Genomic DNA, 27,627 nt, shown 5'->3' on the forward strand with positions numbered 1-27,627 from the left:
ATAGATGAACCAGATGCTGTGTGACAAGCTTAATAACTTTTTGTGGTCATCCAGTTAAATTGTGATTTCACAAATATATATTTTAGGAGATAAAAGTTGAAAATAAAACGTGGGACACTATAGAAACTGTTGTCTTAGTTAACCATTGGTTTGCTTCCTTGGGCCTATTCCTATAAAATGACAATTGTTTCCCTCTAGAAAATGAGAAAAACAACACAAAGGCCTTGGAAGTGTCTCACCTCATTCAGCGGCTCCTTGGTGCAGCTCCTTTGAGGTAGGCTGAAGTCTGGCACTGTTTCATCCTTACAAAATTTGACTGGACAGAGCAATATTGGTTTGATCTGGAGGACACAAGGGAAAACAACAATTTAATTAAAATGCCTTTCCTCCCGACATTGAAGCGCAGTATACAGTGGGCAACAATGCAATGGCATCAAATGTCTATTTATGGACTATCGTTAAAACAACACAAACTTGTTGAAATGGTGTAGTCCTCCATTTTTTTCCCAGTATGTTTTTTTCTGTGTACTGTACTTATTTGTAGGATCCTGTGGTGACCAAACCTTTTGACATTACACACTTCTTTTCAGAATGCTTTAGTTTTAATGCTGCTTTTGAAGTTAGAGACTGCATATTGACTGCATGTAAACGTAGTCGATGGGAAGAGAACCGTTTGAGGGTGGGTGGGCGCTCGTAACTTAAAAACCTTAACAGTAGTAAGCCCACGCTCCGTCGTACTCGTCCGCTGCCTGGGGGCAGAGTATGCTCCTCTCACAGCTTGCAGCTCGTTATTTATTCTTCATTTAGCATTTTAGGAGTTAAATTTACTTAAAAGGAAGGGAAACAGTTTGGAGGTAGGAGGGGGCTTGTAATGTCGTAATAGAGGCGTAAATCCCCCCAGGTATAAAATAAAATAAAAAAATATTTTTCTTCTTTTTCTTCTTCTTATTATAAAATCAACCTCTACATCGTGTACTTCACTTATTGTGGGCATTTTTTGGAATTTTTGGAACTTAACCCTCGTGATAATCAAGGGAACACTGTATTCTAGTAACATCGGTTATTTTGGTGACCACTGTGGATATTCTTTCTCTAATGAAAGGCAACTAGTAATTTTGCCAGTGCTGTGTGAGTCAAATCCCACCTATGCTTATACGATGGCAAAAACGTCTGGTTTAAAATCTACTTTTCTAACTTTTGAGGATAAATGGAAATAGCAGTGTTTAGCCATTCATATGATGGTAACCCAAATACTATTGTGGATGGCTTGTTTTATTACAGACTATTTAGACCCACAGCTGGCATGAATCCAAATTTCCAACCAGATGCAAGGTTGGCAAGCTAAGCACATAAGTGTCTGGGCCACTACAGCACCAGCCAATCACAGTGTCCCGTGCTACATTGCCACCTTGGAGTTAAAGTGGCAATGGCTGCGGGGTGTATTTGATTCAACTAGCTATTTACATGGAGCACCTCCCGTGGTGACATGCTCTCCGACTGGCCTTGGTCTCCTGATCTCCACTGTAATTTAAGCAGATCACTGCTACAATTAACCTTTCCCAGTAAATATCAATTATGGCCCCCGGCTGGGATAGAATTAAAAGGGTCATCAGCTAATCTGACAGGTCCCGAACGCTGCCACCTGGCAGGTGGGGAAAGCAGCTGAGAGAGAGTGTTTATCTACCCTTGTGCCCACAAGCTCACATGCCAAGTAGATGTGATTCCCTTTTAATTACATTACTGCTGCTGGGCAAGCATGGCGATTGGCCACAGGGCGTGAAGAGTGCTTCGAGGTCAGGAATGACATGATGGGTTTGAAATGTGAAAGGCAGAGAAAAAGCAAATCAGAGGCAAGACTAGCATCTTGCATACCTTCTATGCCAGGATTTTCCCACCTCTTTGTCCTTTGTACACGGGACTCATCGAGGATGAGGGGTTTCCCAGCTTCTGACATAGCATGAGAGGTGTAAGAGAGGCATAACACCGGCACCCGTGTTCAGAGTGTCATGTTTAACACCCACAACACACTGGCCATGTCTGCTTGTGCTGAAAGCAATTGTAGCTGTCATTCTGATCTGACTACACCTCTATATTTAAGAGATGAGAATGACAATTGGAGAAAACAAAGTCTGAAAAGCATCATTGTTGACTGGGGAAAACTTGGAAGTGATTATCAATACGCTATACATTTTTTAGGAATAATAAATATGCACAAATATTATTATGTGCTGGGCCAATTTAGTCCCAGTTAATGTGAAAATTTGCGCCGTCCATCGGTACCAAATGAATGCTACACATTAATTGCCACTCTCATTGACACACTCTGGAAAAGGCACAAAAAAACCTTCTTTAGACACCAACACTTTCGACATTAGCAAATATATTAAGAGTTCTCGCACTCTTTAATTAGTTAACAACCTGCTTGTTGTACGGGTCAATCTCTCTCTCTTTTGGCACTCAACCACAATTATAGCGATAACTCCTACTTGCGTTGTCTTGTCACCGATCACACACAGATCAATGTGGTCTTTTCGTCACAGAGATGTCTTCATGCTTTGATTGGCAGCATATAGAGTCACCTGTGATTACACCACCAACAGCGCAAACCACCCTTTTCTAAATATGTTGCCTTCTGCACATTTGGAAAATTACAAGCACAGATCTTCCTCTGTGATTCAGGCCACGTTGGGCACTAGATTTGAACTAGTCACAAAAAATAGAGCCCAGAGTGACAAAGTCACAACAGCATTACATAGAGCAGTGGATTATCTTGCTGACCCAACATCAGTGCTGCTGGCAATTTCCAAAAGGTGCAAAAAGATTTTCCATCTTCGCTTTGGCTAGTAGCAACAACAGCCAGTCAGCAATCGAGCTGACTATTGATCAGAGCAAAGCATCTAATTAGCCATCAAAGTTAATCATGCAGACTGCATGGACCATTCCCTGAGCAATTGCTCAACGGAACACAGGAGAGCAATTGATTGTTACAGAAATTCACCAGTTCTGACAAAGGATTGGCACCTCCGGCTGCCTGTGATTAAGCCTTGGACAAATTCTCTATTTTGCGAGGTATTTAATATGCCCTGGAACATCCCAAATGGATTACTGTTGTATGTTGGTATGCGCTTTACTGAAATAATTTATGTAAAAAAAGAGCTCACAGGGGAAGGGGATTTGTTGTAATGGTGATATTGTTATAGTCAAAGGCAAGGGCTTTTCCTTGAGACTTAAGACAATGCTTAAAAGCCAATGATCCATTTTGTTCCTAAAACCTTTCTGTTTGTCATAGCTGTCAGGTTATAAGAGCAGACCTGATTGTTGGTGTACCGTTTCCTAGAGTCTAGTGCATTTGTGATTGCACTGTTGGTGCTATTCAATAGGGAATGTCCCAGCTTCAATGAAATTAGGGGTTAGGGTTAAAAAAAACACTCATTTGTAGATCCCCAATATGTGTTGTATAAGTAGTGCAGTGTTTCTAAATCAAACCCTGTTTGCCCAAGAGCATTGGGCCTTTTAATCTTGATTTAGGTACATTTACAGGATGTGTTGATGCCAAGATGATTAGTTTATGTATTTGGCCTGTAGATTCCGCATGCGCGCACATGCACGCACACACACACATACACATACACACATACACACACACCTAGCTAAGTGAGAACCTGTGTTTTACATGAATAATGTACAAGAAATTAGTACCATTAGTCTCGGTATTGAACATGCCTCCAGTCTTTCTCTGGAGGCTGCTACTCTGTGCGCTTTAATTATCTTCAAAGGACCCTCCAGCATCTTAATCCCCCACCACACCCCCAAGTTGAGTGGTGCTGACTTTGTCTGCTCATTTATACTTTAACCCTGGGTGAAGTCACAATTCCCCCCTGATTACAAAGGTCTTGTCAAGGCAATGACAGAGGCACTGGAGGTCCACGTCACTTCACGTTAGGCTTGGAAAACGTTCCGTTCCCTTTCACTGTGTCTTGGCAGTGCAAATCACTCTGAAGCCTTACAAGTAGGCTCAAGGCTGCCGGGGGGTTCTTTGTTGTCCCACCCCTTTTCTTATACAACCTCATTCACCTTGCAGGAGGTTTAACGGGACACTTGAAGACTACACAGTCTTCCAGAATCGCCTCCCCTGGGATGAAAGAAGTTGTTACCCCAACCGGGCTTTTCCTACCAGTTCCATCTCCTCTTACTCTCTCGTCTCTCCCTTGTCAGCCATCACTTGTCAGCAGTTGTAAGGGAGGTTGTGCTTCACCCTTGTGTCGGTGTCAGTTTTCATTACCTTTAATCTTGGGCTTTCTCCCCACCCACATGATCAACTCTAGCATGCTCTCGTCAGGTGTTTGAACGTAAAGGTGCTGTAGATTCAAGGGACAAGTACGGATAGGGGGATGGGCTGAGAAGAACAGATATGGATACTTCCTCTAATTTGTTCTGAAAAGTGTCCTGCGCAATGGACCCTCACCCCCATTAACCCAGTGACAGCCGGCTACCACTACTCAGGGAGGCATCAGATTTGTGTGTGCGAAGGGTCCCGGTGGTGCGGCTGGCTGAGGCACCTTGATGCTGGGCCCAATCTATTGGCTCATTATCCCCCCCCCCACACACACACACACCCCTCCCGCCTGGGCCGGGGTGCAGACAAGTGCACTTTAGGGCCACAGGCCAAATTGATTCATCTGCCTTCATTTTCTTCAGGCTCAGAAGTGGCAGCTGCTCAGAGGCAGGGGGAAGGAGTTATGGCGAGAGACAGACGGGAGTGTGGGAAGGAGAGAGAAAGAGAGTGAGATGAAGAAGGGGAGGCATCAAGAGAAGGCGGTATCCCTGGCTTTGTTCCTCATCCATGTCTCATTTCACTTTCCCCCTCCCTCCCCTTTTCACTTTACAGCACCACTAACACCTCCATCGCTTGAAATCGCTATCAAGGCGTGCACTCACTCCCCCCACAAGTCCCAAGTTGGAAATTAGCCCAAGGACAAGCTAGTGGATTTACTACAGGGAGAGCAAATGGATTTTTGCTTTTATTTTGACGAGTCCCAGTGCATCCATTACGCCTTTTAACCATGCATTATTCATAGAGCTCGCCTTATAATAAATGTCCACGTAAAAAATGATACACATATTATACAATGCCTATAATGCTTCTCTAACGCTCTTCCTTTGTGAACCCAGAGCAACAATACATTTGTAAGATGATTCACAAATATGAGACATGAGAGATTGTGGTAAGTTGCAATCAGGCAACAACACCCAAATGCGATAACAGTAAAGTGAGTACAAGTGAGGTTCACAACAGAAGAGCTGGTGGATTAGGCCGGTCAAATCATGCACTTTGAAAGTCTGACTGGGTCGGCTGGTGACTATTACTATAACAACGCAGTCAACCTATAAAATGAAATCACCTTCCCCGTCTGATTCTCAGCCAGCAATGACCCCATGAGAGCCTAAAGTCCCCTGGGATGCCATTTAGAACAGACGAACTGCAGCAAAGGAGCATTCCCTGCGGACCGTGGGTCGCTCTATCAACCCCGCCATATGTCTGTTGTAAGGAAGCAAGACAAGTAAGGGGTGAGAAAATGGTGTTAAGAATTCAACACATGCACACACACGCACACGCAAATTAACCTCACCTAACATGCATGTTTATCAAATGCGGGAGGAAGCAGCAGACATGTGAGATACATAATACACCGGACTGCACAGTCAGAATGCTAAGTGTTTGTTTTTTTTAAAGCTTTTTATCGGTGTTGCTCAGGGCTGTGGACTGGGACTCGGACTCGGTCGGACTCTGTAATTTTTGCCGGACTCGGACTCGGTGCTGATTTTGACCGAGTCCACCGAGTCCGACAATAAAAAAAAATAAACATTTGTGTTTATTTTTCGTGCGTATTTGCTTCGCTTGAGTTCAATATGGTTTTTGGTCAAACGCGCATGTGCGTGAGGGGAAATCCCGCAAAGGAGGAGGGACAAACAGAGCGATTGGTTTTGCTGGCTTTTTGATGAATGGCGACTGTGACTACGGGGGCCCATTAGGTCCAGAAAAGCTGACAAGACGCTTGCCAAAATGGCAAGAAAAAAATGCACAGCTAAACGAATATATGACAATGAACACAGGACGTTTTTATAACAGGAGTTATAGTTGGACTCCGACCGAGTCCACAGCCCTGCTTTATACAGAGTCTCCAGGAGGCCTTGAGCTTCTCTGCTATTCTGTCATGTGTAAAGCAGCAGCCAATTTTGCAGAGGTGGAGAGTGAATCACAGGTAACCCACGCATCTCTTTCGACCGGTGGTTGTAACCATACGATCTTGATTGCTGGAAAAGCCTCTATGGTGGGAGGACTCTGCCAGTCAGTTTCAGGAGCTGCTTGTCAGAGTTTAGTCCCCACTTGGTCAACTCTCCCAATGCTTCAGTATCGTTGTTCAAGATAGAAGAAAATCTGAGAAGGCGTCCTGCTCTCTGTTCTGGTCCCAGTTTGGTGTGCGCATTGAGATCCTTCATGATGCTGTAGTCTGGTGTGACTCTTGTCAGTGAGTTAAAGTTTTAAGTTAAAGTCCGAATGATCGTCACACACACATCTGGCTGTGGTGAAATTTGTCCTCTGCATTTAACCCATCCCCGTGTGATTTTGATCCATCCTCTGGGGGAGAGGGGAGCAGTGACCAGCAGCGGTGCCACGCTCGGGAATCATTTGGTGAGCTAACCCCCCAATTCCAAGCTTTAATGCTGAGTGCCAAGCAGAGAGGCAATGGGTCCCATTTTTATAGTCTTTGGTATGACCCGGGCCGGTTTGAACCCACAATCTGTCACGACTCTCCCCTCCTGTCTGCTCATGTCCGTGGTTTCTGTCTGTGTGCTCGCCCCTCCCCTCCTGTATGCTCATGATTTGATCATTCTCACCTGCCTCTTGTTACCTGTCTTGTATTTAAGTCCTGTCTGTGTGTCACTCCCTGTCGGATCATTGGGTTGTTGTGTTGTGTATTAGTGTCACGATGTCTTCTTGGTTCCTGTTGCTGTCGTCATGTCCTGCTGTCTTCTTGTTTCACGTCCCGGTCAGTCCTGTTGTTGGTTTCGAGTCTGTATTTTGAGTTCTGTCAATAAACCCTGGTCCAAGCTGCACTTGGTCGCCCTGCTCCATTTCCACACTCTGAATCCTGACAGTTGGATTACATACTGAGTTGCTCCTTATGTTGAGATCAGCAACTCAACTGCGCTTGGAAAAATAGCACGACACTCATGAAGTCCGTTTCACCACATTTCACAACCAGCGACATTCAGTATCTCACATCATTAATGATTTTAACACTTGGATCTGGTCTTTTTACCAGCCTGTAATTTTTGGGAATGAAACATTCACACTCGTGACGGCTACTGCACTTTCACCTGACAACTTTGTCACCTTCACACATTTTTATGACATTTTTAATATCCTCAAATGAAATCTGAAATAATTATCGGCTGAGAATGACACACTCATTGCAAGAAAGTCCCTTCTAACAAGGCCACGAACACAACCTCACACATACACACCTAGAAACTTGCAATAATTCACCCAATACCATTAAACACTGAAGATAAGATTGTGGTGTGAAGGAAATGAGCAAATGCAGGATGAAGAACTCTGAAACTTCTAATCTAACTTTATACAGTGCTCTTCAATCGACACAGGACATGGCTCTTTAAAGGTAAATCTGTTTTAAAACAAATATTTCCTCTGTTTGTTCTGAAGAAATATAAAAAACATCCACGTCACTGCATAAGTGAATTACTAAGTGCATTTACAACCATGACAGGACTCTAGGTTGCAGTACAGGAGTTATTCAAATAATTACAAACATCAGCCTCTTGCCGTTATTTCCACGAATCCCAAAACAATGCGCCAATGAAGGCTATAAGAAGAAAATATCGCCTGCCACCGAAGACAATGAAGATATCAAAGAAGAAGAAGCAGAAGCAAGATGAGCATCCATCATGGCTGCCAACTTTTGTTTTGAGCAATAACAGCAACAACATAGGTTTAAATTTGTATTGTTCCACTAGGTTTTGGCTGAAATGTACTGTGGGATTCTAGTTAAGGTAAGCTATTTTGGGATAGAAATAAAAAAAAATCTTTACTGAAAAATTTTTACTACACATTTGAATGATTTGTTTTCCATGTGATCAAATGAGTGAGTACAATTATCTAGTGGACAGTACGTCAAAATGTTTCAAATAATCTACATCTTGGATTCTATAATACAGCATGAACCTGAGAGATGGTCCAATTTCAAACCGTAACGCTTCATTCAAGGGCTAATTCATAAGACTTAATGAAGGCATTATGCATGTCAAGAAGAGAGGACAGATGGAGGGATTTTTATTTTATTTTATTTTTTTAAGGAATGATGATGGTCTGGGCTCAGACTCAGAAGATGGTAAGCAATCAGAAAGTGACAGAGGGAGACCGAGAGAGACAGCCAGAGTGCTTTGGGCTTTTTAACAGGAGGCAGATGCAACACGTGTAATGAATCAGCTTTGGCTTGACGTGCCTGCTGTCTGATGTCTGAGCGCTTGTACTGCCCTTGGAAAATGTCTCAGAAGTTATCGTATGTCTGCACAGCACGTACTGCCAATGGATTTTGGAAGAAGTGATGGGTTGGAGGAAATAAGGAATGTGGAAGAAGAGGGAGAAATGGATGCATGCATTTGTGAGCGTATGCTACATTTATTTAATGGAATATCCATCCATCCATCCATCTTCTTCCGCTTATCCGGGGTCGGGTCGCGGGGGCAGCAGCTTCAGGAGGGACTCCCAGACTTCCCTCTCCCCAGCCACTTCATCTAGCTCATCCCGGGGGATCCCAAGGCGTTCCCAGGCCAGCTGAGAGACATAGTCTCTCCAGCGCGTCCTGGGTTGTCCCCGGGGTCTCCTACCGGTGGGACATGCCCGGAACACCTCCCCAGGGAGGCGTCCAGGAGGCATCCTGATGATATGCCCGAGCCACCTCATCTGGCTCCTCTCTACGTGGAGGAGCAGCGGCTCTACTCCGAGTCTCTCCCGGATGACCGAACTTCTCACCCTATCTCTAAGGGAGAGCCCGGACATCCTGCGGAGAAAACTCATTTCGGCCGCTTGTATCCGGGATCTCGTTCTTTCGGTCACGACCCATAGCTCGTGACCATAGGTGAGGGTAGGAGCGTAAATCGACCGGTAAATTGAGAGCTTTGCCTTTTGGCTCAGCTCTCTCTTTACCACGACGGACCGGTACAAAGTCCGCATTACTGCCGACGCTGCACCGATCCGCCTGTCGATCTCGCGCTCCATCCTCCCCTCACTCGTGAACAAGACCCCAAGATACTTAAACTCCTCCACTTGGGGCAGGATCTCATCCCCGATCCGGAGAGGGCATTCCACCCTTTTCCGATCGAGGACCATGGACTCGGATTTGGAGGTGCTGACCCTCATCCCGACCGCTTCACACTCGGCTGCGAACCGCTCCAGTGAGAGCTGGAGATCACGGCCTGAAGAAGCCAACAGCACCACGTCGTCTGCAAAAAGCAGAGACGCGATGCTGAGGTCCCCAAACCGGACACCCTCAACGCCTCGACTGCGCCTAGAAATTCTGTCCATAAAAACTATGAACAGAATCGGTGACAAAGGGCAGCCTTGGCGGAGTCCAACCCTCACTGAGAACGAATCCGACTTACTGCCGGAAATGCGGACCAAACTCTGGCATCGATGATACAGGGACCGAACCGCCCTTATCAGTTGGCTCGGTACCCCGTACTCCCGAAGCACCCCCCAGAGAACCTCCCGAGGGACACGGTCGAACGCCTTCTCCAAGTCCACAAAACACATGTGGACTGGTTGGGCGAACTCCCATGCACCCTCGAGGATCCTGCTGAGGGTGAAGAGCTGGTCCACTGTTCCACGGCCAGGACGAAAGCCACACTGTTCCTCCTGAATCCGAGGTTCGACCTCCCGACGGACCCTCCTCTCCAGCACCCCTGAATAGACCTTCCCAGGGAGGCTGAGGAGTGTAATTCCCCTGTAATTGGAACACACCCTCCGGTCCCCCTTCTTAAAGAGGGGAACCACCACCCCAGTCTGCCAATCCAGAGGCACTGTCCCCGATGTCCACGCGATGCTGTAGAGACGTGTCAGCCATGACAGCCCCACAACATCCAGAGCCCTTAAGAAATCCGGGCGGATCTCATCCACCCCCGGGGCCTTGCCACCGAGGAGTTTTTTAACTACCTCAGTGACTTCAACCCCAGAGATTGGAGAGTCCGCCTCAGAGTCCCCAGGCCCTGCCTCCACAATGGAAGGCGTGTCGGTGGAATTGAGGAGGTCTTCGAAGTATTCTCCCCACCGACACACGACGTCCCTAGTCGAGGTCAGCAGCACGCCATCTCCACTGTAAACAGTGTTGACGTTGCACTGCTTCCCCCTCCTGAGACGCCGGATGGTGGACCAGAATTTCCTCGAAGCCGTCCGGAAGTCATTCTCCATGGCCTCGCCAAACTCCTCCCACGCCCGGGTTTTTGCCTCAGCAACCGCCGAAGCCGCGTTCCGCTTGGCCATCCGGTACCTGTCAGCTGCCTCGGGAGTCCCGCAGGCCAAAACGGCCCGATAGGACTCCTTCTTCAGCTTGACGGCATCCCTTACCGCCGGTGTCCACCAGCGGGTTCGGGGATTGCCGCCACGACAGGCACCAATGACCTTACGGCCGCAGCTCCGGTCGGCCGCCTCAACAATGGAGGCGCGGAACAAGGTCCACTCGGACTCAATGTCCCCCGCCTCCCCCGGGACCTGGGAAAAGTTCTGCCGGAGGTGGGAGTTGAAGCTCTTCCTGACAGGGGATTCCGCCAGACGTTCCCAGCAGACCCTCACAGAACGTTTGGGTCTGCCAGGTCGGACCGGCATCTTCCCCCACCATCGGAGCCAACCCACCACCAGGTGGTGATCAGTTGACAGCTCCGCCCCTCTCTTCGCCCGAGTGTCCAAAACATGCGGCCGCAAATCCGATGACACGACTACAAAGTCGATCATCGAACTGCGGCCTAGGGTGTCCTGGTGCCAAGTGCACACATGGACACCCTTATGTTTGAACATGGTGTTCATTATAGAAAATCCGTGTCGAGCACAGAATTCCAATAATAGAACACCGCTCGGGTTCAGATCGGGGGGGCCGTTCCTCCCAATCACGCCCTTCCAGGTCTCACTGTCATTGCCCACGTGAGCATTGAAGTCACCCAGTAGAACGATGGAGTCCCCAGAAGGAGCGCTCTCCAGCACCTCCTCCAGGGACTGCAAAAAGGGTGGGTACTCTGAACTGCCGTTTGGTGCATAGACACAAACAACAGTCAGGACCCGTCCCCCCACCCGAAGGCGGAGGGAGGCTACCCTCTCGTTCACCGGGGTGAACCCCAATGTGCAGGCGCCCAGCCGGGGGGCAATAAGTATACCCACACCTGCTCGACGCCTCTCACCGTGGGCAACTCCAGAGTGGAAGAGAGTCCAGCCCCTCTCGAGAGGGCTTGAACCGGAACCCAAACTGTGCGTGGAGGCAAGTCCGACTATATCTAGTCGGAACTTTTCTGCCTCGCACACCAGCTCGGGCTCCTTTCCAGCCAGAGAGGTGACATTCCATGTCCCAAGAGCCAGCTTCTGCAGCCGGGGATCAGACCGCCAAGGTCCCTGCCTTTGGCCGCCGCCCAGCTCGCACTGCACCCGACCCCTTTGGCCCCTCCCACAGGTGGTGAGCCCATGGGAAGGGGGACCCACATTTCCTTTTCGGGCTTTGCCCGGCCGGGCCCCATGGGCGCAGGCCCGGCCACCAGACGCTCGCCTTCGAGCCCCGCCTCCAGGCCTGGCTCCAGAGGGGGGCCCCGGTGACCCGCGTCCGGGCGAGGGAAATCTGTTTCCATATCTCTTCTTCATCATAAGGGGCTTTTTGAGCCGTGCTTTGTCTGGCCCCTCACCTAGGACCCGTTTGCCATGGGTGACCCTACCAGGAGCATGAAGCCCCAGACAACATGGCTCCTAGGATCATAGGGGCGCGCAAACCCCTCCACCACGATAAGGTGACGACTCATGGAGGAATATTTCAATAGATATTCATGTATCATTTGAAAAACATTCAGGAATAATTACAGGAAAGGTCACAATTAAAAGTACTTTACTATCAGTCATATATGCGTCTTATATTACGTAGATGCTGAATTCTGAATCAGAAAATATGGTAATAGGGTTGTCTCAGGCTTTGATTTATTTATTCATTTAAATATGGCTATTGTGTGGAATTAAACAAATGTGGAAGCAGCTGAGGCAAAAAGTCAAGGTGTTAGTGTTTCTGCCAAAACTATTTGGCAATCAAAATAAATACAGGCCAGATATGGAAAGCTCTCTGGGCAGGATCCCGTTCAATGCAATGCTGGCTTTAATCCAACACATTAAAAATAATATTTACAAAAAAAACCCCCGCATCTTTCTATCATTACTTTTCTTCTTAAGGGAACTTTTGTCTCCTTGAAGAAAGAGGGAGGCATAATTTTGAGAAGTTATCAGCTTCTTCCTCTAGTATGCTTTGGAGGAGAGTTGGTAAAGATTAACAGAAAAATGATTCTGGGGAGGAGAAGAGAACATTTAACTGGAAGTCTCTCCCTGTCATAAGGGGATCATTTGCCTCTCGGCTGTCACTTCCATCATTCTTCCTTGGACCTGCGGTGACAGGTTGGAGGAGAGGATTGAGAAGAAAAAGTGGAGGGAAGCCGATTCGATGAGAGGAACCTAAAGTTTTATATGGAAATCAGGCCTAGTTAGAAAAAAAAGATGAAAAGCAAATGGCATCTGCACGACAACTTCCTGCTTGCCTAGAAAATGCAGATTTGCTATGTTTAATGACGTGGCTGCGTTTGCATCAACGTGAGGCCTGAAAACATTGACATGTGGTTTTTGAACCTTGTGGTGCGTTCAACTCTTTTTGGAATGACTTTGTTACTGAAAGATGTTGTCTGTTGGAATGTACAAATCACTACCGTGGGGTCTTATAACAGAATTCATGAAGTTCTGAGAAATCTGAAGTGTTCACTGTGTTTTTTTGAGAAATGCATGGGGCCCACTTCATGGCTTTGGACAACCTTTTACAGTAAGGACCACCCACTTTTAGTACCTTAAATGTTGCCGCCCACACGAGGTCCGACATGAGGGGTTAAAGAAAATGAAGATGGCGCTGAGTCACCACAAGTCTTTTTTGGCAAACTGACTCTTCCTTGAAGCGGTAAACGTTTAGTATGAATGCATGCTGACACCTTCATAACCACTGCCCAAGAAAACACGTGTCACCTTGGTCTCCTAATATGCAGAGAAGAGAATGTACAGTATACTAAATAGACCCATGGAAGAGCAGCACCTGAAATCTTGCTGCATCTCATACAGAAGGAAAATACATTTGTTATCTTATAACACAAAGAACCGGGAAAGCAAGTTTGTTTTTTATGCGTTGTCTGGTAGAATCTAATGTGGTTCAACCAAAGTCACGCAAACCTTTACGTACTTTATCCAAAATTATATATTATTTAAGGAAATGGAGAATGGTGTTTTTGATTGAGTTTTTTTCTTTATTATGTACAGAATTGTGACAGACAGCTGTATCTACCACCTGAAATATTTGTGCATGCTTCATATTGGGAATGGCAGGGGGATATTGTTAATTGTTTTAAGGGGAGGCCTTAGCAACTTTGGCAGGTTGGGAATTCCGGAGCAAGATGCGCTCCAAAGGTATGGCTCTGCCGGGGTAATTGTGGCACATTCTTGACCTTAACTGCTTTAAAACACTGTCCACTCTTACTTTCTCAACACTTTTCTATTTCTTTCCCCTACTGACACTGACGAGGAGCTGGGAGCTGCTCTCTGCTCTAATGATGTCAGCTCCCTAGAGGAGGTGCCTGTCTGCTGAATCTCAACAGCAAGCCGTCAATGCTTGAGCCTGGAGCTGAAGCTGGAGAGAGTTAACAACGGTAACCAAAAAATGCCAGTGTTACATGCACCCAAAAGAAGGCCAGATACTTTTTTACATTTACTTTGTGTGACCACTCACTTATTCTCTCATTTGAGCTCTGTACCTCACACTCTGCACGCAGGCACGGGGAGAACATGTTAACTCCACACAGGCAGGGCCGGAGGTAATATCGAACCTGCGGACGTGCTAACCAGTGTGCCACTGTGGCGCCCCTCCATATGATGTCAGTTATGGAAAATATACATTGTGTTTTACAACATTACGTGAATGTATTTATAATTTCAAGTGCCCCAATGGATAAAATAGCAGAGCTTGTTGTAAAAATGTACAAGTAGTCTTTAGTCTTTGGTTGTTTTTACCAAAATATAGTATTATTTGACAATACTTTTTGTTGTTGTCGTTTATACATAATATACATAGAGGTAAATGTAGAACAAAGACGACTGTGGAACATCCTGTAAATGCTTTTTAAAATGCAATCTATTGTGCTGATGTTACACGATTGGAGAAAGCATCTAAATGTTTTTACTGCAATATGTTTGGGCATTTGTGTTTTGGATGCAGCATTCTGATTGATCTGCTCCAGGGCTTTTCACTTGCTGTTTGAACTGGGGTTGTCTTTTATTCAAATCACAGCTCTCTACACCTGCCAAGCTAGGCTCTATCTACAGAAACCACATTTGGCCCTAAATCAATAACAAAGCAACGGAGGAATGAACCAGTGGAGCGAGCTAGGGAGCAGCAGACGAGGAAGCCTGATTCTGCTTGACATTTACTTGGACTGTGCTGTGTCAACAATAATGCCAAGCTCAGATCATACACCTTGAAATCCTCATTGCTGCTCTATAATTTACTTAATATTCGTGAAGGCATTTTTTTATACTAATAGCATAATTGCCCAAGTAATTTGGAACTTGCTGACATGATATAAAAAAAGTAACAATGTGGTTGCTTTTTCTGTCTTTGTTGATGCTCAGTTATTCAGGTCATGATAATCTGCACAGGTTGGATCAGGGCTCGTATCAGCTTGCATTGACAACTCAAAAATAAAATCATAGCACTGATGGAAAGTTTCACCAGTTTTGAAACCGTGATTGCTTTTTTAAGCTGTGCTTCGAACCAAAAATTGGAAGCTTTTGAACCCTCCAAACCAAACCAAACACCGAACTCCTGAACAGCTTTCCGAGCTGGGTCGAGGCTAGCCGACGGCGTCTTCGCGTCCCCAAGTGTTCCCGAAACAAATTAAGTGAATCAGTTTTTAATTATTTCTTATGGGGAAAAATTAAATCACACTCGGACCAATTTTCTGGAACGAATAATGGTGTAAGTCAGAGGTTCTACTGTACCTACGTTGAAAGCAAAGTCTATTCTTAGTCTAGCTCTACAAATCCAAACTAAAAAAAAGCATCAGCTGAGCAGGGTCTTTCTTTGACTTACCTCAGGGCCAAATTTAAACAAGCGTTCCTGTGGTCCATACATACAATGGTCCTCCAAATGTTCCTAGATTGAAGTAGTAGGTTGTGTTACATCAACTGTGGGACTGAGGATGGCTGTTATTCTTTCCAATCATTCAAGTTTTTTACTAACTACCAAAGTGAATTACAAATTGCCTTTTGTGCAAACACATCCAATTTTACTGGACTGCTTGAACCAATAAATAAAAGTTTTTTTTTTCCAAAAGCAGACATTTAAATGATTTCAATTTAAATCCCTAAAACCTGAGATAGTTTGTGCCACATTTTTAATGTGTGTAACGTTTTGATTTAGACACATAGGAGAAATACAGCAATAAGCTCGCTATAATGGGCTGTCGTATTAAATGCTATGACCATATGCTATCTCTTATCCCCTGCTAGGCTTTTTGATGGTGGATGGGCTCTATATTATCTGGACTCCAGCCCTATTTGCATTACTGCCATACTTGTCTGCATGTATCAGATAAGCTTTGTAATCAGCTTTAGCTGGGTGGCAGGCCTATGATTTACCATGTTAAACAAGAAAAAGGACTTAGTATGAAATGAAAACATGTTGGATTGTCAGTTACAGACAAAAGAAGGGTCACACCGTATGGAATTAGTAGCTAGAAAATAATGACAAATACGTGTGGCTAAATATATATTTGTCTCTAATGCTGAGAGAATTGATAGGAGAGAACTAAGAGCCAGCATGGAAATGGAATGGACACTTTTGGCTTGAGTTAAAAAAACAACCCCAAAAAAAACCCCACAAACACCTGCTTACATGGTTTTGATCATAATCCAAAAAAGTGGCAGGACACGTGGAATTTGCATAAATTCTTCTTAATAATGTGTAGGGCTCATAAGCTGTAAAACAGCATACATAAAGACGCAAATAAATGCACCATGTACTGTGCACAGCATGGTTTATAAGTCTAAATACCCCACTTTGATGTTATGTAGTGTTTTAACTTTGATTTCAACCAAATTCTTTAAACTGAAGATTTCTAACCAAACATGTCCAGCCAACACAGCTGTAAAACATTTAAGCTATTCAAAGGGGACCACTGTAGTCGGATCTGGACAACAGCAGGGAGCCAGACGGATAAGGTGAGAGGTCTAGCAGGCGTCATGTTAAAAGAAATCACTACATCCGGGAAAGAGCTGGTATATTATGTCCTGCCACTTAGCTTTCATGCTGTTATTTTTGTAGTATTTATTGCTTCTGGCCCTCAGGTCTTACGGAAGCTGTGTTAACTGAGCTGGTTGATGTCCGCCACTAAAATTAATTTATCGATGCTGTTAAACCGTAAATCTGTTTTTCCTTTTCTTTTTTCGTTTTTACATAAATGAGAAAATAAATGGGCACAGGAAATCATTTAACACGTGTGCTTCTTCTCTTTTTTCGTTTTTACACAAATGAGCAAATAAACAGGGACAGGAAATCCTTTAACACTTGGGTCCAAACTACGACTTGTAGTACAGCATCTGGACACATCAACAACTTTGATCCAATCTTCAATTCCACTTTCTGAAAGCCAGGCATGAAATAGTTACAGGCTTCATTCATTTATTCATTTTCTGTATCGTTTGTCCACATTACATTGAGTCAGTCATCAGCACTTGCAGACCGAACAAAACTGCATGACTAAACAAAAGACCAAACAAAACTGCTTTTAACACTGCACCAGCACCTCCACCACCTTTCAAAACAATTATTTTGAAGTTTTCAATGTTTAATTTGTTCCTCGTTTAATCATCTAGGCCCAACTATTTCTAAATCACCACCATAGAAAAAGAAGAACAACCTCCCCATCCTACTCACTTCTGTACAACTGGAGTGCTTTGAAAAAGAAGTTATGACACAAATAAAGAAGGCAGTCACTAGACCCCATCCAGTTTGCTCATCATGAGAACCGCCCCATGTTGGTAACACAGTCGTCCATACAGCCATCACAGAAAGAAAATAAATGGAGAGATGTCTGTTCAACTGCTGTTTGACTGTAGCTCAGCATCAGCTCAGCAGGCTTGCTGAGATGCTGTTTACATGAAGACTAACATTTTCTCTCCAAATGGGTGCTGGACCCCACAAAAGACGGAGTTGGCAACGATGAGCCTCGAAGTCTTTGTGCTGAGCCTTATCCTGTAATCTCTACTACTCCCAGGATGACACCAATATCATCCAGTTTGCTGATGACATGACAGTCATTGGACTGGTCACCAGTGGAGAAGAAACAGCCTACATATATGAGGTGGCTCAGCTGGTGTCATGGAGCGATGAAGATAATCTCATTTCAAATTTTATAGACTAAAGAGATTACTATCGACCCAAGGTGCAAGAAAGAGAACCTTGCACCGCTTGTCATCAGGTGGAGAGGGTGAAAACCTTCAAATTTAAACTCCTTGCTATCCACATCACACATCTCATCATCAGGGAGGCTCATGGGGGACTATACTTTGTAGGGAAACTGAGAACATTTGGAATTCCCTCCAGACTGCTCAGAAAGTTTTAAGGATGCACAGATAGTATTTAATGAATTTAGAAACAAATCACTAAAATAATTAAGTACCTTGCCCACTCCTTTTTCTTTATTATTTAGCTTAGAGTAACTCTTTTTAAAAATCATTTGCAAAAGTCACTAAAATGATTAAGTCCATTGCCTTGCCCACTCCTTTCCGGCATTATTTAGCTTAAAATAGCTCTTTCTAAAAATCATTTGTAATCTTTTATGAGAGAAGGGAGACTAAATGCAGAACTACAGTAAAAAAAAAAAAAACTTGTTTTGCAATTTTTTTATTGTGCATATGACAAATGAAAACATTTAATCTTAAATTCCTCTGGTAAATTTAAAATGCTTTTATACTTGAACTGAACAATGTTTTGGCTAGTAGCAAAGCATTACAACGTTCTTAATCGGTTAAGTGTGTTAATGTGTGTCAATGATTTCAACAAACTACATTCTAAAGCATGATAGAAAACTCTGTCATCATTAACATGTCGTTCTGATTAAATTACTTTGATTTATTTGATAAAAGATAAAAACATGCTGAAAGACCTTTTCAAATTTAAAGTGTGCTTTAGACTTTTCACATATTTTTATTACATTCACAAGTCCACATTTTATGATGTCCAAAGAGCCAAAACAAATGCCTTTGTTGCCAATAAACCACAGCTCTTCGGTAAAGTCTTCTTCTTTCACATCTTAATCGCGGTAAATCCGAAGTCTGGATTGAAGAATCACTGAGTCCAGATGATTAAAGAACGACTGAACCGGACAATCAGGCCAATAGTTTCTATCAAAAAATAGGTCTATGTCACCTCTACTGTCATTGGAATCTAGCTTTCCAATGGCACCATATCCAGCCAGGATGCAAAAAATCATGGGGGACTTTCCTAAATGGGAGCACGTAACGTAGCAAGGTCGTCTCCATATTTTTTCTGCCAGTGGAAAAGTGAAGGGTCACTGCGCAGCAGGGCTATAGCTACGTGACTGCCTGACAAGCTCCTGCGGGCCGTGCAACCAATGATGGCATTCAATCTTGTGTCACTGTGGGGGTATCCAGAAGTGGCACGGTGCTGAGCAAAGTGCCCTCCCCTTGCTTTCAGTGCCTCTCTCCACCTCCCAGATGCATCCATCACATTGCTCCCTCGTAGGGCGTGGGTAACGGATCGACTTTTCTCCGCCGCACTAATCAATCCGACTCTCGCTGCCTCTCCCTGGGAACATTTATGGTTTGCCATAAAGCAGGCCTTTGGGGCATTACAGCACCCAGTAATCCTGCTAAGTGAGCAATATTTCCCATCTCTGGAGCTGCAGTTAGACGAGCTTGAGCCATAAATAGCAGAGTTAATCAGTGGCCGTGACTTCTCGGCCAACCCTAGTGGTCATAAGCCAAGTGGGACCAGAAGGGGGACGCCCGCTGGACAAAATAAAACAACATTTGAGACAAAACCATGAGCTGACGACTTTCAGGTATGTGTTAGAGTTTGTTTTTTTTCCCTACCACTCACCTTATGAATACAAAACTCTTGGTACAAACTACGATGTTGTCAAATCTAAGATTTAGTGATCGCTATGGACCTTCACCAGTACGCCTGTATGAAGAAACATTCTCCTGGTAATACCATATTGTCAGTGGTCCAACAAAAAACAGGAACCCCTATGGCCACCTGCTCTTCCTTGATTTCTCCTCTGTCTTCCACACAACTGAGTCCATCACTGTGGAACTGGGTTGTGGTCGTCCTGACCAATGTACCACAGACTGCCAGGGTCCACAACCCTCAACATTGGCTTGCTCAAGGACTGTGTGCCGCACCCTTTCTTGTTCACAATACTGAAATTCCTGAACGTGCAGTGTGCAGGTGACACAGTGGTTGTGGGACTCATCACGAAGAACGATGAGTTAGAGTCAGAGAAGGGGTAGAGCATCTGGTGGAATGGTATAAAGATAATCTTGCTTAAATGTCAAGAAGATCAAGAAGATAGTGGTGGACCTCAGAACAGTATCCTCAGAACCAGCAAGGTGTGGCAGAGGAACTGCTCGGCTGAAGAAAGAAGGGCTTCACAAAGTAAAAGCTGCTCAAAAGAGTACAACCTTACCACAATCAAAGACCTCTTCACCAGTAAATGTGGAAAATGGATATCATCAGGGACCCAACCGACCCCACACAATTCCATCCTCTCCCCTCAGGCAGGAGGTTACGGAGCAAGACTACGAATCTGAGGAAAAGATTCTTTCCGGAAGCTGTCTGCTAATTCAAAAAAAAATCTGTAGCCTCAATGTATTTGCACACATTCAAAGCATGAATAAGCATTTTGCTTGTTTTATTTTATTTTATTTTTTTATTTCATCTTATTTTTTTGTTCTATGTTTTGTTCTCACGTGTCTTTACCGGACATTGTGTATAGTATTTTGTGTCTTGTTCTGTGCAAATGGGTAAATGTAAAAATGGGTATAAAAATAAAATTCCTTAAATGCTTGCACATTATGTGGAATTAACCACAAACACAGCAACTTGTGTCACCTTTAAGGGTATATGTAGTCTCAGAAAGTAAAAGTCAAATGTGGATACAGCAAGGGCCAAAATCAAGTAGCAAATTAGTTAAGTTAAAGTCCCAATGATCGTCACACACACATCTGGGTGTGGTGAAATTTGTCCTCTGCATTTAACCCATCCCCGTGTGATTGTGATCCATCCCCTGGGGGAGAGGGGAGCAGTGAGCAGCAGCGGTCCCGTGCTCAGGAATCATTTGGTTATCTAACTCCCCAAATCCAACCCTTAATGCTGAATGCCAAGCAGGGAGGCAATGGGGCCCAATTTTATAGTCTTTGGTATGACCCGGCCGGTTTGAACCCACAACCTTCCAGTCTCGGGGCGGACACTCTACCACTAGGCCACTGAGGGTTGCTCAAGTGAAAGCCCAGCGAAGCATCTCAGCAAAATAAATTTATATATATATATATATTTTCTTCATTACAATTATGTCAGTTATTATTGAGCACCTTGAAATGAAGCTACTGTTTATAAAATGCCTGTAATGTTAAACTGATACCCCTACCCTCATCCCTCCGCCTCCACCCAAATCAATCCCGGTTTATGTTCATAAAGACAAAGTTGCTCATTGTCCGACAACTTCTGGAGCTAAGTATAGGTAAATGTCAAACTTTTTTATTTTTATCGCAGATTATACGGGTGCTATGTTACAGAAATATAGTCAAAGCCAATGACCAAAAGACAATACTAAATAAATGAGCTAAAACATAAACACAACAACGATAAAACGCTAAAGCCATGAATGCCGTTCTAATATTTCCGACTTTTATCCAAGGCCAGTATTCTCTTCGAAGGAGATACACTTTCCCATTTTATGCTCGACTGAGTAAAACAGATGTCGATGAGCTTGTATTTCGGAACGTCTTAAAACAGGCAGTTTTCTCTCAAGGCACCAGAGGGAATACGTTATGGTGAAATGCGTAAGACAGAAAGCAGCCTTTAGTGGAGTATTGCCAACGGCTGTAGCAATCACCTCCTCTTCACCAATAACTGCTGCTCTGGTTGATCCCATTTTATTGTATTTCATTCCATCCATCATGCATCAAAATGTCTCCCTAAGGTACTTTTGGCTTTGAGCAAAGGCCTCTGTCTCTTTTTGCTGCAAGGCCAAATCCCTCCATCACGTCACAGGTGCAGGAGTCAAGGTCTTCAACCCTCGGCACCCACGGCACCCAGCAGCCCTGCTCAGATCAGCCAACCTCCCCCAGGCTATCTACTTATCAAGCAGGAAAGGTTGGTGACTTTTTAAGTCTCTTTGTTCAGGTCAGAAACCCAACATTATTTTCACACTCTGATAGCGGCAGAAACATGACAGGTGTCCATGGTAACAACCAACGACCAAAAGGTTCTTTGTAGATGTCAGACGATATTTTTAAGTAAGGACAACCACATTGTTCACTAGAACAGAGAGGCCAATAAATGGATATTGCTCAGATTATGTTGAGCCACTTATTGAACGTTTAATTTATAAGAATTTTACGGAGGTTACGGACTTCCTGTGTGGAGTTTGCATGTTCTCCCTGTGCTTGCGTGGTTTTCCTGCGGGTACTCCTATTTCCTCCTACGTTCCAAAAACATACATGGTAAGCCTATTGACCACTTCAAATTTTCTGTAGGTGTGATTTAGAGTGTGAATGGTTGTTTGTCTAGGTGTTCCCTGCCATTGGCTGGCAACCTGTTCAGGGTGTCCCCCTCCTAAAATGGTTCATAAAATAGATGACTGGATTTGTTTAAAAATGGAAATCTAGGCAAATCCCTACTATTAGGCTCGCTAGACAGCTAGCCGGTCGGATAGAAAAATGAATATATTTTATAGCAGTATTTGTATTGTTTTAAATCATAGAACCCTTATCTTTGGCAGTCATGGGGTTGCCACTCAGGTTCTCTGGGCTTATAAACTATTTATTTGTGACCCACAGAATTCACTCACCCATCAGCAGACTTTATAGTAAGCAAGTGAGCACTTTAAAACCTTCGAATGAATAGCACCCCTGACACCTCTTTTCCAAGGAAATTCTACCTTATCAAAATGTTGATTTATATTTCAATGGAAAGCTTACAATCTAAAAGTAGATGACATATCAGATATCTTTATGTGGTGTTATATTATTTCCTCTTCAAATGTTATATGTATTGTATCAGCTACCACACAGCCACTTGTGGGTAACTAGCACTCATGACTCCTGTACTAGTTTGGCTCTCCCTTCCTCTTTTGAAGTAATGTGTGAAGGCCTCTTCTCTAGTTGGATACTGTCCAAGATATTTCTGTCAGATCTGTGTGTATCCCAGCACCAGAGAGTTTGTGAAATGGCGAAATAGCTCCAACACTTCTGGCTGCTGCAGCTGATGATGGTTCTGGCAAAGCCAGACAATCAAGTGAGGCTTCCAAATAATTTGTGCTTGGTAAATGAATGGCCTCAGACTGGAACAGACTGGACAATGAATAGGAAATCTTGCACAAACCACTTGGTAGTTTCCAGGTCTGTTCACTATGCCCACGCATCATGGATACATAAGCTGTACTATACCGAGAACACAAGGTTGGACCATTCTCCTGTGAAGGGATTTTATCAAGTGGGCTCAATAACAGTAAATCTGCCTGTGTGCAGTGGTTGCAACACTCTTACAGTTAGAGAGGAAGAACTGTACAGGATACAAGAGAAGCTGCCTCTCAGGGACGTTCACTGTAAGGGAGGAAGATGAACGTAAGCGCTGATGAGACTGCTGCAGCACACATAAAACCTTTCTTTTATCTCTCTGAACAATCAGTCTAATTATGCTCATTGGAGGCATCCAATTAATCTTCTATTGTCAGCCAGTGGCTAAGTGTTTTGCTAGTCCTTAGACTGCCACACACTGACATAGTAAAATCTGCAATTAACACTAGGCAAATTTATTTACTGCCACTTGCCTGAGCTCTGACTCCCTCCAATTACGCCTGATCAATTCTGTCAGGAGTGGCTGGGGTGGCACTGGGGAGGACGTTTGTCAATGAAAAAGGAAAAAAAAAAAAACATCTGAAACACCAGGAGGCATATGTGACAAACCCACCAAATGTATAAAAGAGTAGCTGGAACAATGACCTCTATCTTTTATGGAATTTCTTCTGCTCTACGCTATCATTATTTTCGCCAAACCACTTTTAAAACCGGATGACAGAAATCTCTCTTCATGGTGAGTAGAAGTCAAGCGCTGCCATGAATAGTGGAAAATAAGCGACTAATTGACACTTCCTGTAAAAAGGTTCTGGCAAATGACCGTGTCGAAGCACTGCCTCAATTCCTTGTGAATAACTCACTCAAATATTAAACACAACCCTAAACTGTCCTTCAAAGTCTTTTTTTTTTCATGTGTTTTACTCTCCCTTGATTTGCCGGCAATTGCACTCAAAAAGTGAAGTGAATATCCAAATAGTAATTTGATCGCTTGTGTTCAGACTCTGAATAACCCTAAAACGAAAATGGTGAAAGATAAATCACATAACTGAACATCATACAAATTAAAAGTGTAACACTCAATTGCTGGTTACAGGCTTCCATTTCACAAATCACAAAAACATGATGTTTTTTCTTTTTTTTTTTAATGAGGCTTGGTTATGCCAGAGTGAAGCAAGGTGGACCCGAGCACAGGGGAGCAGGCAAGACAGAGTAAGAGTGGGGGATTGGAGACTGACCACACAGAGAATTTACACCTACAATGCCCAGACATAGTTAAAAAGGGAAGTAAATAAACACACTAATGACAAACACGTGACCGGGAAACAAGGTGTAAGGGTGGGGGAGCTAAGTCAAGTCAAGTCAAATGTATTTATATAACCCTTAAACGCAGAAAAGTCTCAAAGGGCTTCACGGGCCCATGGTTGACAATTTTTACGACATCCCATAATCTTAAACCCCAGGAGGGTAAGGAAAAACAAAAAATATATATCTGGGGAAACATAAGAAACCTTCAGAAGGGACCGCAGTTGGGGGAAGTCTCGTGTTTTTCACCACAGGTAGGCAGCGATAATTAAAATAGGTTCTCTATCGCGATAATTACTTTTGTTTTGGAAACTATTAAATGACTAAACTTATTTTTTGGGATTCACATAATATTGTATGTCACTTGATTATACCAAGTTACCGTACTTTCCGGACTATAAGGCGCACCGGACTATAAGGTGCACCATTAATGCATCATGTCAGATTTTTAATCCAAATCAAATCGTTCTCCATTTTATCTTGTTTATTTCAACTTCAGACGCAACAAATTACTTTATAATCACAAAATAATGATCCATAGTCTTTTTGATTCATAGTCTTCAGTGGGCCACTTATGATTAGTCTCATGACACAATGCTTCAGGCCAGTTTAAATTTAGGAATTTGGTCCATATATAAGGCACACTGTCGGCTTTTGAGAAAATTTTAGGTTTTTAGGTGCACCTTATAGTCTGGAAATGACGGTACATGAGAACAGCTGAGACAGAAAGCGCAAGGGGATTTGTGCTCGACTGAGTGCCAGGTGTGTGCCTCAAGTTAAGAATGTACCAAGATGCATCCGCGTTACTTGTACTTGTATGTGTTTCTGTGCCCACTCATGCTTCCGTTTTAACATTGTACATGTTTGTGTGTTAACTACATGGCTGCAAGCAGACCCCCTGAAGCTACATTGGCTCCACTGCTGTGAAACCAAAGCCCCACATGGGTGCAGACACTGGGAAGACAAGCCCACTGACTGGAATAACCATGTTAGAAACCCCACTGTAAAACGTCACTAATATTTAATGCCCCGCTGTCAGGTCTGAAGGGCACAGACACATAGATGAACAGTGCAACCAAGTGTATGCTCCTCTGCAAGGCTCACTGCATCTGAGAGTGAGTGGAAAGGAAATATGAACAATGTGCCTGTGCTGTCTTATGTGTATGATTGTAACTGACACAGTTTTGTGGTAAGAGTGTTTACATCACAGAGGATATTTTTCTTGTACTATCCAAGCTACATTCGCACCTCATTTCTTAATGATCAATTTTTTTAATGAACTGTGAATTTTTGGTGTATAAGCATAAACATTCTATATTTAGATACGCCCTCAGTCCATCTAGTGTGTGAACATATGCGTCAAAAAAGTGACCCGTATGCGCACAAGAATAAGACGCTACTCTCAGTGTAGTACTTGTGGAAATAAATGTGGGCTAATGAGCAGGAGTGTCTCTTTATTATCTCATATCCACAGAGAAGCAATTCAGGAAGAGGTGGAAATACAGTATTTGCGAGAAATGAGCCAAGCCCAGATTGAATTTGAAAAAAGAAACGGAATTGAGCCATTCAGACTGTCTTTAAAAAATCAAATACAGGTCCCATAAAATAAGATTTGAGTTGGTCTGAACGTTGCCTAAGAGTGTACATACATTGTTAACCTTGAATGTAGCCATAGGAATTATTTAGTGCACAGGTGTCAAACTCAAGGCCAGATACAGCCCGCCACATCATTTTATGTGGCCCGCAAAGACAAATTGTGCATCAAATTCGTGTGTCATTACTAGAATTGCAAATTGTCTTCACTTTTAATACCTTTTTTTTTTTTTTAAATATTTGACCAGTTTTTACTCGTCTGATTTGAAAACGAGTTATTTGTTTTGTAGCTTTTACTGTATATAATATGAGGTGCTCATACATTTATTTGGGTTGACGGTCATAATGGCCCTCCGAAAGAAGCTATGACTAAAATGCGGCCCGCGAAAGAAATGAGTTTGACACCCCTGCTCTAGATATATAGTGTATAAGTGCATATAGAAGAAGTATACACAAACACATGCACACAAGCTAATAACAACAACATATTAACCGTGTGAGTTTATCTGGAACCCACTGAGAGTTTCAGACTCATATGTGTTGAGAGGTCAAGCCCATGGGGAATCGCCTGCCTTCATGGCTCAGAGGACAAACTCTAACCCGCTTCCCTCGAAGGGGTCAACCACAAGAACCACACCTCCATCTGGTCCTGCACTTTAGGGATTGCCAGGGGGTATGTCAAAACCACGTCTGGCACGTCAAGCCAGCCCCACACCCCGACCCCCGCCTCAGGCTATACATGCGCTATTGTGCAAAAGCAATCATTCTTATGCCCCTTTCACACATACACCTCCTCTCTCTTTGTTTTACAAATGGCCTCTCCCACATCATTTTACATACACACTCCAACTGAGCTCTGGGGACCTTCCAGGAAGTAATTGTGGCTTTTGTGCGTGTGGTCCCCCCCACCGCATATACAAGCCACTTCTCCCTCAAAGGAGCCACACCCCCTTGTCAGCTGTCATCGTATAACTGCCTGCAGACCCAGGGGCCTAATGGAAGGATCTATACTACATGAAAACACAATTATAGACCTTGCTACAATTGCTACTGTGTGAATTGCCTTTAAAAAGTGGTGCAAGGTATCAAAAACAAGGCACCACTTCACAAAGAATAAAAGTGACGCTATGTGAAGGTGTACAGCAAAAGCATGTGAGTCATCTGAACCTCACTGTTTAAATTGTTTTAAGTAAATCCTATATCATCTCATCTCTTCGTCATCTTATTAATTAGTGTCCTTAATACATGCACATACATATATTTGACCTTGTGTAGCAACACTGCTTGATATTTAAATTGGCAAGTAAATGGTGGAAACAACAACACCCACACAAGAGTTCCATGTTCCGGCGGAATTTGAATATCTCCGAAGCTGATATTTTCATGGCAATATGCTGGCTATGGACACATGAAGCCTCCATTACAAGACACTGCAGGAAACATGTTGATGGAACCTGCAAAACACCCACCCCTCCGGGGCTCAATATTGCAAATCCAGCCAGGCAGACTTCAGCCGAATGCAAAGATGGCAGAGGTGGGGGGGAATTGTGGCTGATATTTTCCCCTCCATGTTTTTCCAAATGGGAACAGCGACCCCCAATGGACGATATTGGGCAACTTGGTAACAGGCTAAGCGTTATACAACTCAGCAACACATTGCATGTGAGATGTGCGGTTTACAAGCAGCAGGGGTCAGTATTGTACCACGGCAAATCTGTTTTAACAAAGAACAGTAGATGCAAAGGATCACATCTGTCTCTGTGACACATCTAATCCCA

At 43.9% G+C, this 27,627-nt stretch overlaps 1 protein-coding gene across 10 annotated transcripts in view; it reads right to left on the bottom strand.

Moving 5' to 3' along the window:
• The window catches only part of fbrsl1 (fibrosin-like 1), a 232,041-nt gene that overhangs the window by 147,066 nt on the left and 57,348 nt on the right, over window positions 1-27,627 (bottom strand). For all 10 annotated transcript variants that reach the window (XM_061277971.1, XM_061277970.1, XM_061277969.1 and 7 more), the window contains exon 3: window positions 240-341. In XM_061277971.1, coding sequence (XP_061133955.1) covers window positions 240-341 — 102 coding nt within the window. The remainder of the gene's footprint in view (window positions 1-239; window positions 342-27,627) is intronic.

The sequence above is a fragment of the Syngnathus typhle genome, linkage group LG5 (genome assembly GCF_033458585.1).
Source record: "Syngnathus typhle isolate RoL2023-S1 ecotype Sweden linkage group LG5, RoL_Styp_1.0, whole genome shotgun sequence".
Lineage (NCBI taxonomy): Eukaryota > Metazoa > Chordata > Actinopteri > Syngnathiformes > Syngnathidae > Syngnathus > Syngnathus typhle.